Source organism: Pelophylax lessonae (genome assembly GCF_965119305.1).
Source record: "Pelophylax lessonae genome assembly, chromosome: 9".
NCBI classification, from domain to species: Eukaryota; Metazoa; Chordata; class Amphibia; order Anura; family Ranidae; genus Pelophylax; species Pelophylax lessonae.
Window position 1 is genome coordinate 55937191 of NC_138776.1, and position 15668 is coordinate 55952858.

Consider the following 15668-nt stretch of genomic DNA (forward strand, 5'->3'; position numbering starts at 1 on the left):
AAATTTTGAGTCCCAAGAAAAGTAATAGAGGGGAAATAATCCAATGGTTACACTAGTTCTGATGACTAAGGTGTCCTTAAGGAATTCCCTTCATTTTCAGGGATTTTCTTCTCACTTCCTGTTTGGCTTTGGGACAGTAAGTGAAGGGAAATCTCTGCAATGGGACACCGTTGGTTAAAATAAACCCTACAGTTATAACACTTCCTTACTCTATCCAAAATGAAAAAAAAAAATTTGTCCATAGTGATACTTTAAGTGATCTTGCAATAGGGGCTGAACTATACTTTGGTGATATAGTAAACATGAGCATAGTGTATTAGTGTATGCAAAAAATAAAAAAAATGTTCTATTTTTTGCATGTGCCCGTATGCCATACTTGTGTTTAGGATAACACCAACATATACATGAGTGCAGCAAAGCACACAGTCATACATGTCTATGGGAGGCTGTCTGGTGGGGGAAAGACACCAGCATTTACGTTGATCAGGGCTCAGCCACCCATAAGCAAAGAGGTCTATGGCAATTGCTGTAAAGTCGTCCCCAAAAGTTGATGACATAAATATACATTTTCAATAAATCTGCAACTTCAGTGTATTTAGATATTTTTGTCAGATGTTACTATGGTATACTGAAGTATAATTATAAGCAACTCATAAGTGTCAAAGGCTTTTATTAAAGAGGTTGTAAACCGAGAAAATTTTTTTTTTCTTTACATCCTGAAAGAGAAAGACATAATGAGCTAGTATGCATCGCATACTAGCTCATTATGAAATACTTACCTTAGAACGAGCCCCCGCCGCGCCGCTCGCTTACCTCTATGACGGACGACATGTCCAGTCGCCCCTCTCCTGGGATCGCGGCATCCGGCCGTTCCTTCAGAGCGCATGCGCCAGTGACATCACTGGCTGCATGAAAGGTAAATATCTCCTAAACGGTGCATGTTTAGGAGCTATTTACAGTACCTATAGGTAAGCCTTATCATAGGCTTACCTATAGGTGGAAGTGTCAGAGGAGGGTTTACTTCCTCTTTAATACAAAAAAATTGCAGCGCTTCTAAAAATCATAAGTCATAAAACCCCAAATGATAGTGCAATAGTCCACATTAGGGTAAATGTTAGATTGAGGCGCTGCCTTAAATTTCAAATTGTGTTCATATACGTGCATAGTATAAAAAAGTGCTATGTTTATAACAAAAACATTCCATTAATCAAGTATAATATAATTAGAGAACGTCCATAATCGCATTTCTGTAAACACACCACGTGCATATAAGTGCTCAGTATTCTTCTTAAACAGTGCTCCTTAATAGTGCTCCTCCACCTTAGATAAGGGGGCCACTCACCAGATTGCTTTGGGCCACCAGGACCCTCTTTGTTTTTATGGAGCTCTTATAATCCAGGATTAGTTTAGCTTAAATCCACAATCATCAGATAAAGATAATTAGATATCACAAGGTCTCCTAAGCCTTAAAATGTTTATATGGGTTTCCTTTGTGTCAGGTCAGGCTCTATTATCAGTAGAGCTTCCCAGAATAAAGAATATAGCAAATGACCGTGCAGTACCTTTTATTTAACATGTTTTGTTTACAAAAAATGTAGATGAAAAACTCACATTTTTGTGTGCCTCCAAGCGGCACCCACTACAATTGCCTGGTTGTGTACAATCAGCGGCGTCCACACTCAGGAGTGGCGTGCGTTCCACCTGTGTTCCACTGGGCCGGATGTTACAAAACTGGAAGTATCACCGCTACACTGAACCTCAATGCATTTCACCGGAAGGCGTCATCAGGAAGTCCTTTTTTGGGGCCTGTTGATCCTCCTCCCTCCTCTCTTTTCTAGGTAAATCAGATACCTAGAGGTTTGAGTCATAAGCACACCAGTTTGAGAAATGCATCACTATTTAACCCCCCTGGCACTAATTTGCATATTTCTTTAAGAATTTAGTGACACAGGATCTTGACAAAATTAGGATGCAAAAACTACATGAGGATAAAGAATCTCTTACGGGTATTAAAAACCTCCTTGAGAGAAAACATCTTGTAGTCCGACCAGCGGACAAAGGCTGTGCAGTAGTGATCTTAGATAAGGATAACTATATTAAGCAGATGTATGACATTTTGGATGATAGGGAAACCTACAGTATTTATCTTTAAATAAAAATCCCACTGGTACCTATGTACAATAATTAAAGCTTCTGATAAATACTGGGAGCAGCCTTAGTATCTTTAATAAAAAAGAAAAATAATTTTTGGTTCCCGCAGCTCCTAGAATTCCTATCATGTATTGCTTACCTAAAATACACAAAGATCCGGTCCGGGGAGACCGATAATCAGTGGGATAGGATCACTTACACCTTAAATTGGGGAGTACATTGACTCTTTTTTGCAGGATTTGGTAATAAAGACACCTGGTTAGTTGCGTGATACCAAACATGTACTAAATGAGCTAATGAATTTTGAATTCAGAGAAGGAATGTTTTTAGTAACTGTGGATGTCACATCTTTGTATACTAATATTACACATGAAGATGGGATGTCAGCAGTTAAACATTATTTGAAATTGAACAAAGGGAACCCTGTAACACAGAGAAAATGTATTCTTAACTTTTTTTCCTTTTCCAAGACACATAATTTTTGTTGATTTAACAATAAGTTCTATTTACAGCAAAGGGATGTGGCTATGGGGGCTAAATTCACCCCTAGCTTGGCAAACCTATTTATGTCTCATTGGGAAAGTGAAATAATTTTTGACCATTAATGCGAACAACTTTAATTTTTTTAAACGCTTCATTGATGACATTATACTAATTTGGAATTGAGATTGGGAGTCACTGGAGCACTTTATGAATATTCTAAACACCAATGAGCAAAACATCCAACTCTCCTTTTCTACTAGAACAGAGGAGATACATTTTCTGTATCTGACAATTGTAGTAAGAGAAGTGTTTTTAAAAAAAAACCAAACAAACATGTTATACTTACCTCCAATGTGCAGTTGGTTTTGCAGAGTGGCCCAGATCCTCCTCTTCTCGGGTCCCTCTTCACTGCTTCTGGCTCCTCCCTTCTGTCGAGTGCCCCCACAGCAAACAGCTTGCTATGGGGGCACCCGAACCGAGCTACAGCTCAGTGTATCCATTCAGACACGGAGCTGCCGTTTGGCCCCGCCCCATCCCTCTCTTAAATGGCTAACAAACTTTGATTGACAGTCGTGGGAGCCATTGGCCCCGTGACAGTGTCTCAGCCAATCACTATGTGATGATACATGGCTACATATAATCACTGTCCTTAAATAAAACAGTGTTTTGGCATAATCAGTTATATTTTTAATATCAATGGCAAAAATTCACATTTTCTGCCAGGGTATGCAAACTTTTGATCACAATTGTATACTGAAGCCACATTAAAATACCTTTTCCCTTCTGTACATTACTTATTGCTTTTTCCAATTCTGTTTTGGGGTACACATGCCCCATGGCAATTTTCAGCTTCCTATATAAACCTTTTTAAAAATACTTTGTTTATGAATCCCACAAAAGGCACAAATTAAATATCAAAATTTGCTTCACATCAACTTTAAGGAAGTTCTAGGTAAACTTGAGTTGTTTCAGATTTTGAGGATGCTTTGCAAAACTGATTGCCAATTGAATCTGGGGAGATTTGCTAATCCCTAATTCATTGTATTACTATTAGCAGCAAATGTTCTTGAATTGAAATAAACAGTTTTTTTTTTTAGAACGCTTTTATGCCTTTTCATATTTCTAATTTCTTATTAGGAGAAGCTTGGATATTCTCCTTCAAATGTCCATGTAATCGGACACAGTCTGGGGGCGCACGCTGCTGGAGAGGCTGGAAAGAGAATGAAAGGCATTAGCCGGATCACAGGTGACAACTGATGGGGGGGCTACAAAGACAGGATAACACACTGTAAACCATTTACGTTTTTATGTTCTATTGTGGTATTCTGATCTTAATACACACCTTTCAGCATTTGTTCAACCAAAATTCATGTTCAACACATGCCTCGCTGCAGCCAGGGTGTTTGGGCACCTATCACTTCAATCCAAATATGATCCTGGTACTCTAGAAATGTATTTTAGTGGTGCCCAACTAAACAAAATCAATAATATAATGGTGAGTGTCACTACAAAAACCTACTGATCCAATAAGCAAAGGAAACCAATGTAGTGGTGGGTTGAGGTGTCATTATAAATGCATGGTACCACAACCCAAGGCCAAAGTGACATGCACTACATTAAAGTAAAACCTGATTTAAAGCCAAAAAAAAATGTAATATATTGCAGCTGCCCAGTCATGGCTGGTTGGCTGCATTCTTTTTTTTTTCTGGATAAAAAAATGTACACTTACCGATAATTTAAAAGAAAGCAAAAAAAAAAACGTATCTTCCTGTATAAAATATTAGCCTTCATGTAATATTGATGAACAAAGGTAGACATGTTTGATGTCCAGAGTAAAAAAAGTCTGGCGGCATCCTGTAAAGGCCAGTGTTTGTAATGTATTCCAGGATGCAAAGAAAATGTTTTATTCAGTAAAATCATCCAACATCAAGAAAAAAATTCATGACACACACGGAGGAGAGCATGGTTGGCGCGTTTCACGAGTTGCTTCGCTTAGTCATAACCTATAAGCACTTGTGAAGTTGAACTCTTAAATAGCCAAAATAGCCAAACTACAGCTGAAGATGTTTGAATGTTTATTTAATTTGCTCAAGACACACACTTGGTATATACCAAAATAACATATTAAGAAAACTAAAACCCCTAGAAAGATAGATGTACCAAATTTGATGTTTGTCTAAAACCCCCTAGGTGTCATATGGATGTGCACAAATACAAATAAGATATAACATAAAAAGATAGAAGGTAGGCCAATGCGCTACCAATGGGGTATGAGACGTATGGGGGAAATTAGATATGTAAAATATAAATCAAGTATATAAATGAAACACAGAAAAAAGCAGGCAATTGTGTAGTGTCACCACGTACTGAATAAAGAAAGAATCTGCGCTAATTTCTCTATGAGCAGAATAAATATTATCTCAACAAAAGATGTCTGATGTAAATCTTAATCGCTATATATATTCCGATTCCCCAGGAATCGCACGATCAATAAATAGATGGATGTGACAAATGTAAAATGTCAAATAAATGTCTTAATCAAATGTAGAAACTCAGATTCCATAGGAACATAAAAAAACAACTTTGTATGTGTATGCGCCCTGACACCATGGGAAAAAAAAAACGATCAGTCACACAATGATTACTAATAGACAGACACATAGGGCTGTATTTAGTATCCCTACTTTTATAGTCACACGTAAATAATAATGCCTTTTAAAATTATTGTCTATTGTCACAAGTCATGTAAGGAGATTATAAACTGAACCAAAACCAGAATTATCAGAAGGATCAGAATCATCAAACAGGACACTTTGAGACTGACATGGGGAACAATAGCACAGTGGCAAAAATGCATTTGGCCCATAGTGTAAGCATGTCAAACTGGAGATTGCCTGTAGTCCACCATGTCACCTGAATAGGGACATGTATATACCACACTACAGCTACATACATACCTATATAAGATCAAAAATACAATGAGCCTATTGAAAATAAATAAATGAATAAATAAAATCCAATGGTATAGAAAACGACACGATCGATATGTACAACAATTATCTAATACCACGCAGCAAGACCATAAAAAGGATGCAAAAATAAAGATAACTAAATATGATGATATTTAAAAAGAAAAGGAAAAGGTTATTAAAGATAATATATTCTAAAATATAACAATACAAATAAAGTTGTTTTCCCTTCATGGCCAATGTTGCGGCATAGAGCAAAAAGTCATGAGTATATACACAACGACCACTCGCTTATCATAATACCCATGAGATCAACTTTGAATCCCAGGGCTGTCTTTATTATTGATTGGACCCTGGGCAAACATTTTCTTGGGCCCTCCCAAATCTGCTTACTAACTATTCTCAGGCAGTGCGGGCTCAAAGGGCAGCAGCTTAGGCCCCACAACAATGACTGGGCCCAGGGCAGTTGCCCCTTTTGCCCTGCCTTAAAGACAGCCCTGTTGAATCCTCAACAAAAGATATATAACAATAGGCACATAGGGGTATGGAAAACCAGACCAGAATACAACCAAACAAATAGAATTGTCACATATTGTAATAATCAAGAAATTCATATCAATATCAATTTACCCATAAATTTGAGAGTGAAGGAAAGAGCAATAATATAGGATTATACCTTACGAGTGAGACGAACTAAACTAGTGCAAAAAACCTTATTCAAAATAGTGTGTCACGCCCCACTCGAAGTTCAACCCATTAGACATCCTAGTCTGGAGCTTAAAACCTATGTTCCATTAATGGTAGGATCTTTAAGAATGACTAATTTTTCAACTGCAATACATCATATTTGATTTACGCTATTACATGTGGTGCTTGTCTTAAGCAATATGTGGGAAGAACCATTTGCAGGCCCAGGGACAGATTCCGAGAAGCAATATAAAAATTACAAATCGACTAATGTTGTTTGTCACCTTAATCTTATGCACAATGGAGATTTGTCCCTGGTCATAGAAAAAGTAAAAGCACTACAGAGGGGGAGATGTACTCCACCTCCTCTGTAAAAGAGAGATAGTCTCGATTTTGAAGCTCCAGACCAGGATACCTAACGGGTTGTACTTTGAGTGGAACGTGACACACTATTTTGAATAAGGTTTTCGGCACTAGTTTAGTTCCTCCCACTAGTAAAATAAAACCCTCGATTATTTCTATTTCCATCATTCTCAAACTTATAGGTATATTGATATATATTTCTTGGTTATTACAATATGTGAAAATACTATGTGTTTGGTTGTATTCTGGTCTGGTTTTCCATACCCCTATGTGCTTATTATTATATATCTTATGTTGAGGATTTAAAGTTGATCTTGTGGGTATTATGATAAGCGAGTGGTCGTTGTGTATATACTCATGACTTTTTGCTCTATGCTGCAACATTGGCCATGAAGGGAAAACTATTTTATTTGCATGGCTAAATTTTAGAATATATTACCTTTATGAACTTTTTCTTTTCTTTTTAAATATCATCATATTTAGTTATCTTTAATTTTGAATCCATTTTATGGTCTTGTTGCGTGGTATTAGGTAATTGTTGTACAAATCGACCGTGTCTTTTTCTATACCATTTGTTTCATTTATTTGTTTATTTGTTTTCAATGGGCTCATTGTATTTGTGATCTTATATAGGACCGTGTGTAGCTGTAGTGTGGTATATAGTACATGTACCTATTCAGTTGACATGGTGGGCTTAATGGAATCTCCAGTTTGACATGTTTACGCTATGTGTTGGTCTATTAGTAATCGTCCTGTGACTGAACGTTTTTTTCCCATGGTGTCAGGGTGCATACAAATACAAAGTTGGTTCTTTATGTTATATGTTATTTGTATTTGTGCACATCCTTATGACACCTTGTGAACTTATTTCTTGATGTTGGATGATTTAATGGAATAAAATATTTTCTTTGTATCCTGGAGTGCGGTCACTTTGTATCCTGGATCATTTGGTCAGACCACAGACTGGACCAGCACCCGGTCATCAAGGAGAGGATTACTCTCACCTGAAGCGGTGTCGCCCTTCTCTCTCTTTGCAGTATTGTAATGTATTAATTATCCAGGACAAGTTGCATGAAGCCCTGCCTAGGACCTTCTCCCTTGACACATTTCTCCCACCATTTCTCAGATTAGGCCCAGTTATGGGTGAAATGGGTCAGTGAGGGTGCCACACAACTCAAGGTGCCTAGAAAAACGTATTACAAACATTGAACTTTGTGCACTCTTTGATGTTTTTTTTCTGGATGCCCTATAGTTCAGGGTGGGAACGAGACTTTGCTTGGCATTTGCCAAGGGGGCCAAGGGAGTGATCCATTATAAAGGACTTGGGATAAATGAAAAACCTTGACTTTTATGTATAGTATGTTTGTCCAGGCCATGTGACAATTATGGCTGCACCCATAGATACAGTGGTGCATTGAGTGTAGCCACCCAGTGAAAAGAAGCGTGTTAATCACAGCATTATCAGGTAAAAATAAAGTTAAAAAAAAAAAAAGGCTAAAAAAATAAATTTATTGCGGCCACCACATCTAAGGACTGGTGAGCTGTAATATATTACAGTTTTCTTCTTGAGTTTAGATATTCTTTAAGCTTGTCTGATTTATCACATGCTATTATCTTGTCCCTTGGAATAAAGTTCCACATTGCATGGCTTCACTGACTGTCTGGTAAGCATGTTAAGTGAGTGGCAGTTGGTGTATGCACACACCATGCCAGTTGCACAATGCTTGCTCTACAAGAGAAGGTCACATGGCTTGCTGACCAATGAGAAACCAATGTCTACATTTCCTTATTCTTCAATTTTACTGGTGACATACTGTATATTTACATATGCAGTTGAAATTCCTTTTTTGTTTATTAAAAATAAATTGTGGATTTTCCCACTAGGCATAGAAAAAAATGGAAAACAATTTCAATTAAATTGCAGTTAATTTAGCATTGTTCTCAGGTTTTTTCACAGATTTGTACAAAAATGTCAAACTTTTGATGCATTTGTTCCTGGAATGTACTGTACTGCTATGGCTGGTGGAAAGATCTGATGTAACCCTTAGGGCAAGATAATGTGTGTTCAGGGGTGGGGTCTTATGGATCAGAGGGACTGTACAGTCCAATAAATGGGGAAGGTAATAGGGAAATCTGCGGAAACCTTATCTTGTATGCTTCCTATCTGATCAGGCCTGGATCCCGCTGAGCCGTACTTCCAGGATACACCCGCGGAGGTCAGGTTGGATTTGACGGATGCTTCATTCGTTGATGTCATCCACACTGATGCCGGAAGTGTCCTGACCGACTTGGGTTAGTATTACTGATTTATCATAATATTAAAAATAAAAATACATCTACAAGATAATGTGCCCTCTGATGTAAATTATAGAGAAGTATAATGACTATGTTAGCTAAATGTTGTGATTGAACTACAGACCTATGACCTCAAGGCCACCAGAGCCCCAATCATACTTTTTGTCACTGCTTTTTTGTTAGGGGCTTGAAAGTCCTCATACAGAAGTCACCAGTTGACATCGCAATTCAGACCACTTGTTGTGTTAGTAACATTGGGTTTAGCCCTATGTTTTGTTGCAAAGGCCCTACTAAAACCTTCACCTACTGCAGGACTAAAGCCTCGTACACACGCACCGAATTTCCGCCGACCGGTCGTCCATCTTTTGTCCAGAGTGATGTTTGTTGGTTGGAATGTGCTCTAGACTGCGCACGAATTTTCCTGCACGACAGAATTCGACTTCAGAAGTGATGTCATGTATTGGTTTGCTTTCTTTGTGTTCTTTCTTCTCTGAGCATGCCCAGTCTTGCTCATAAGATTTTTCCCTGTCGAAATCTGCACTGACTGCACGAAAATCAGACGTGTTTTGACTTAGGACAAAAATTTTATAGCCTGCACACCAGAATTTTTTCGGTCAAAAAGTCGGAGTCGGTTGTCGGAAGCATCATACTAACAAGCCGAAAATCGGCAGATCGATCGTCGGACGAAAATTCCTGGCATTTCGACTCGAGTGTACGGGGCATAAATCTCCCAGCATACCACACCTGACTAAATCTTGTAGCATTGACTATAGTTCGATACCGACTACTCTTAAAGTTAACCTGAGAACATCATAGACTAAAAGCACAAGAGTTTAGTGAATTTGGTAAAGCTCTGTTGACCTCCATCATTCAGTCATGTGCAAGCAAAAATGTTTTTTCTATTTTCCTTGCAAGTGATTGCATATTCTTTGCAAAGTGAATTTATATCACATTCTTTAAGCTCTGGGGAAAATTCCCTTGCAAAATGTACCTTCTCTTGCAAGGTAGACAGCCTACAGACCTATAGTAAATCAAGCTCAAAGTCCCTTTTGCAAAAAAAAAAACTTTTCTCTAGTTGCCAGAGACAGTGTAACTCCTGTGCATGCTAAACATTATTGGCCACCCAATGTCTGAAGAGGAGTGCCATGGAAACCCGAAGAATCATCATTGGTGTGGAATGCAGTGGTGACAGGATCTCAGACCCATTATCACTAAAGAACAGAACATTAGAAAGTAGTAGTAGCAAGTAGAAGCAGTTGAAGGTAGTAGTAGTAAAGTAGTAGTAGTAGAAAAGTAGCAGTGTGCTGTTCAGTACTTGCAGATTATGGTGAAGGTTCCCTTCCACCAATGAGTTTACTCCACTTTTAATTGCCACTTTTTCATACAAATGTATTCTACATGTATTACATTGTACAACCTTTTGTGCCATGAAAATGTATCTTTCAGGCTTGGGGATGAGTCAGGTCATCGGCCATGTGGATTTCTTCCCCAATGGTGGTGTGGAAATGCCTGAATGTCAGTCCTACAAGAATGTTGAGATCACTGATGAAGAAATCTTGAACAATCCAAGTAAGTCATTGGCAAATTTTAACAGATCTGTAACATAATGGATGAATGCTGGTAATGGTAGCGTGCTTTAAAGGTCAGTCCACTCAGAACTGATATGTCAGTGTTTGGTAGGTGCTGGAAACCAATCACAGTCTGTATCTCTCGGAGATTTCATTAGATCCCTGTGCTGTGTTCCCACTTATACACACCTACTGTGCCCGTTATGAGGAGTTTCCACTATCCCAGAAGTGAGTTCCCACCACTGCACAATTGTTGTACCTATTATGAGGGCAACCACCAACCCTAAGCTGAATTCCCAGATCTGCCCATCTACTGTATACATTATGAGGGGTTCCCACCAACCCTAAGCTGAGTTCCCAGATCTGCCCACCTACTATGTACATAATGAGGGCTTCCCCCCACCCTAAGCGGAGTTCCCAGATCTGCCCACCCACTGTGTACATTATGAGGTGTCCCCACCATTCCTGTGCCAAGTTCCCAAGTCTGCATACCTACTTTGCCTGATATGCGATATATCTGGGAAGCTGAGTTCCCAGATCTGCCCATATACTGTGTACATTATTAGGGATTCCCACAAACCCTAAGCTAAATTCCGAGATCTGCCCACCTACTATATACATAACGAGGGCTTCCACCAACCCTAAGCTGAGTTCCCAGGTCTATACACCTGCTGTGCCCATTATGAAGGGTTTCGCATATAGTATGCTCATGTGAAGTCCACAAAACTGTGCCGCATCCCAAAAAATAGAATCTTCAAAGAAATTCCCCTAGGGGTGGGACTTTTTAGGCACTAATATATCAACAACATTGTAAGTACATAAGAGTTCAAAAAAAGTATATTTTATTAAAGAAGTAACAAAGTACAAATAAATTGAGTTTAAAAATAATGGCAAGTTGTATACAGTAGATCAGACCACATAGCAGATGACTACCGCTGTAATGTAAGGTAAATACCCAACGCGTTTCAGAGACATAAGTGAAAAGCTCCTTCTTCAGGGGGTAACCTTTTAGAGGCGGTCTGTAAGTGATCAATTACAGATAATTAATCTTAAATACAAACATAGATACATATTGCAGTTGTAACATGATATAATAAAGTAACATTGATAATAATACAAAAAGTCTAATATCAGATCAAATAAAGCATAAAAACACTTACATAGTTTGTTATGTGGATCAAAAAAGCAACAGCTTGCCAGTGGAGATAAAAGCATGTGACTGAGTTGCCCAAATCTTTATATCAGGAGGTATCTGGTAAAGGGAGTCATAGAAGGATTTAAATGAGAATCATTCCTGCCATGCTCTGATATTGTGTATCCCTCAGCCAGTGGCTGATTGGAGACAGCTGGAACCCACAATAAGTGGAGAATCTGCCAGGTGAAAGACAAAAATGGAAACACTCAAAGGGTTGTATAAGTGCAATAATGTCTATGCAGGAGGTAAGGTCCCACATAACCATATATTATGAAGGGTTTCCACCATCCCTGTGCTGAGCTCCTAGGTCTTCACACCTGTTGTGCCCATTATGACGGGTTCCCAGATCCATGTACCAAGTTTCCAAGTCTGCATACCCACTGTGCCCATTATGAGGGGTTCCAACAATCCCTGATCTGAGATCTCAGGTCTGCACACCTGCTGTGCCCATTGTGAGAGGCTCCCACCATCCCTGTGCTGAGTACCCAGATCTGCACCCCTGCTGTGCCCATTATGAGGGGTTCCCATCATCCCTTCACTGAGTTACTGAATCTACAGACAAGTCAAGTCATCATTCTGTTCTCTTCTCCTATTCCCATGTTGACGGTCAGCACATGTGCATACAGCACACCTGACTGGCTACTGCCCTTCCCTCTACCAGCCTTGATTATTGTTGTGTGAAGGTTTATCCCACTTATCCAAATTCCCGTTATTAATACCACTAACTGATTTACCCTGATGGCTAACAAGGTGGGGGATTACCAGATTGTAGTGAGCCTCGTTAAAAAGGGGTCAAAAAGGTGTTTGTAAATATGTAGTAGCTCCATAATTCTGATCCACCCACTGGATTTACAGCAAAGCAATGTGTATCACCTCATATCGCAACATATGCTGGGCGTTGAGGCTCCTTGCACCGATGTTACCATAAAATAAAAAGAGCACGCTCCATTGTGAAAATCAATTAAAAACAGGAAAATTTAAAAAACTGCACAAAAACAGTACAAATTCAGGTCCTCCCAACAAGCAAGATCCAGCCGCGGTCATCTTGCTTGTTGGAAGGACCCAAATTTGTTCTGTTTGAAATGCTCATTTACTCTTCATGTATTGGAAGTGCAATTTTTATTAAATTTTCCTGCTTGTAATTGTTCCCTTCACTGGAACCAAGGGGCCAAGCCCAATGTCTGAAAAACAACCCCACAACATAATCCCCCCTCCACCAAATGATTTGGACCAGTGCACAAAGCAAGGTCCATAAAGACATAGATGAGCAAATTTGGGGTGGAGAACCTTGACTGGCCTGCACGGAGTCCTGACCTCAACCCGATAGAACACCTTTGGGATGAATTAGAGCGGAGAATGCAAGCTAGGCCTTCTTGTCCAACATCAGAGCCTGACCTCACAAATGAGCTTCTGGAAGAATGGTCAAACATTCCCATAGACACACTCTTAAACCTTGTGGACAGCCTTCCCAGAAGAGTTGAAGCTGTTATAGCTGCAAAAAGTGGGCCAACTCAATATTGAACCCAACAGACTAAGACTGGGATGCCATTAAAGTTCATGTGCGTGAGAAGGCAAGCATCTCAATACTTTTGGTAATATTGTGTATGTAATGTATATTTAGCCTGTCTAGCATTTCCTTTTTGGAAATTTCCTTGGACATTGCTATCCACTTTGTATTACTTTCTTGGTACTTATGCTTCCTCACTCTCTTTTGATTGTTGTATGTCATTATATTTTGTCACTGTATTTGATATTTCTGGTCTATTTTATAAAGTTTAAAAAAATAAAATTATATATATATATATATATATATATATATATATTGGATCTCCCCTCACTTTCACTACTTGTGACAATGGTCACCAGTACAAATAGAGAGGATACATTTCCCCAATGGGGACTCAGACAGCAGTAAAACGGACAGAGGGTCTAACCCTTCCTTACTCTATTCCAAAACAGAAAAATATGTAATGAGTATTAATAGATAACCTATTCCTGTCTGAACTTTTTCCAGCAACATTTGCCTCCCTCCTGTGCAACCACGATGCTGCCAAAGTATATTACCTCCAGAGTATCACCAATCCAAGCGCCTTCGTCAGCTTTCCCTGTAACAGCTGGAACAATTATTTGGCGGTGAGTGCCCGTTCCTAGTCTAAGGGGAGAATTGGGTTGTTGTGTTAAACCTGTAAACTCCCAAAATAACAAAATCAATTCAATAAATGCATTTTGACTGTCTTTATCTCAAAGTACCCAACATATTCTCTAACCTCTGCACTACATCATACCGACAGCTCACCATACATACAGCAAGGTCCTGAGTGCTCCTATTGTGGGACTGTCTTGGTGTTCTCCGTACAACACTTCAGTGTATGTCAGAGCTATAAAAATGTACAGTGTATTAATAATAATAGTGTGGGACTGTGGTGGGGACGTGAGAGTGTAAGCTTCTCTGCTACAGAGACTGATGTGACTGGCTCAGTGTTCTCTGTACAGCACTATGGCACATGTCCGAGCTATATAAATGTATAACAATAACAATAATAATAAAATTAGTATGTGACTGTGGTGGGACATTAGAGTGTAAGCTCTTCTGGTAGAGAGACTGATGTGACTGTCTCTGTGTTCTTTGAACAACACTGCAGTATATGTCAGAGCTATATAAATGTATAATTATAGTGTGTGACTGTGGTGACTGTGGTGGGAACTTTAAAGTGTAAACTTCTCTGATACAGAGACTAATGTGACTGGCTCAGTATCTCTGTGCAGCACAATGGCATATGTCAGAGCTATATAAATGTAAGATTTATTAGCGTGTGACTGGGGTGGGGACAATAGAGTGTAAATTTGTGTTTATTAAAAATCTTACAAACATAACAAAAACATATTTACATATATACAAAATAAATAAAAATATATTTTAACAAAAATAGCTTACATCAGCATAGAAACAGAAAATTGTTTTTTTTGCCTGAAAAAAAAAAACAAAACAAAGAAAACTAAATATACCAATCAAGACACATTTTTATATTATTATTATCATGATTCAACTCAACAAAGCCCTAACCTCCACCTAACCACACACTCAGGCTAAGAAACGATTACACATTTATCCCATGCATGCAGCCTTTTTTTAGAAATCCAATCTTATAAAAAAAATCAAGGGGGCATGAAAGGACAGAAAGAAAAGCCGCACACCCAGAGACTGACAGACAGCAGCTATGGGGACCTGACATTCCTCCACGCCTTTGTCCAGGCCCCCGGCCGCCACCTGCCCTTCTCAAGACCCTGAATCTTCCCAAACTTACCCAGAATGTTGTGCCCCACCACCTCGACAGGAAGGACTTTTTTCAGAGTGGAAACCTGACACTGTGCATTCCACGTTAAGTAGCAGACTACTAAGCTAACTAAAAAAAAGTCCCTCAAAATCAGAATCCTGATGTGTCTCGAAAGACCCGTACGACCACTCCGCATAACTCAAGCGGGAAAGGAAAGGGATACTGAGAGCCCAACCCACTTATAGACTTCTATATTGAAGGTGGACTGCAGCAAAAAATGGTCCATCATCTCCTCCACACCGACACACTCTACTCTTGGACAAACACGGTTCTCCGAAGAGCGATGCTTCAAGTTGCCTTTCACATAGAGTCTGCCATGGAACGAGAGCCAGACCAAATCCTAAAACTTTAAAGGGATTCTTTCCAGATTATTCAGACGCAAACCCTCCCTCATAACAGGGCCTGGGCAATCCCTCAGTGGTTCGCTAAAGGCAGATTCAACAACCCTCTACTCCAGAGCCTTCCAAGGAAGAGACCTAATTTTCTCTGTCTTCACTCGCCACTGCCGAAGCATTTTCAATCATGGAGCAATGTAAGGGTTTTACCATGTAGGATCCTCAGGCTTTTTACTGGCCCACCATTCTCTCAGCTTATCAGAAAAGGCCTAAACCAGGACTGAAAA

The 15668-nt window shown here is 39.2% G+C and overlaps 1 protein-coding gene across 1 annotated transcript in view; it reads left to right on the top strand.

Annotated features, from left to right (window-relative positions):
• Nucleotides 1–15668, top strand: part of LOC309564211 (pancreatic triacylglycerol lipase-like) — a gene marked incomplete at its 3' end in the record, with an annotated part of 122050 nt that overhangs the window by 12855 nt on the left and 93527 nt on the right. The window contains exons 5-8 of the mRNA XM_082268838.1: nt 3772–3880; nt 8826–8945; nt 10395–10517; nt 13726–13844. Of these exons, the coding sequence (XP_082124964.1) occupies nt 3772–3880; nt 8826–8945; nt 10395–10517; nt 13726–13844 (471 nt within the window). The remainder of the gene's footprint in view (nt 1–3771; nt 3881–8825; nt 8946–10394; nt 10518–13725; nt 13845–15668) is intronic.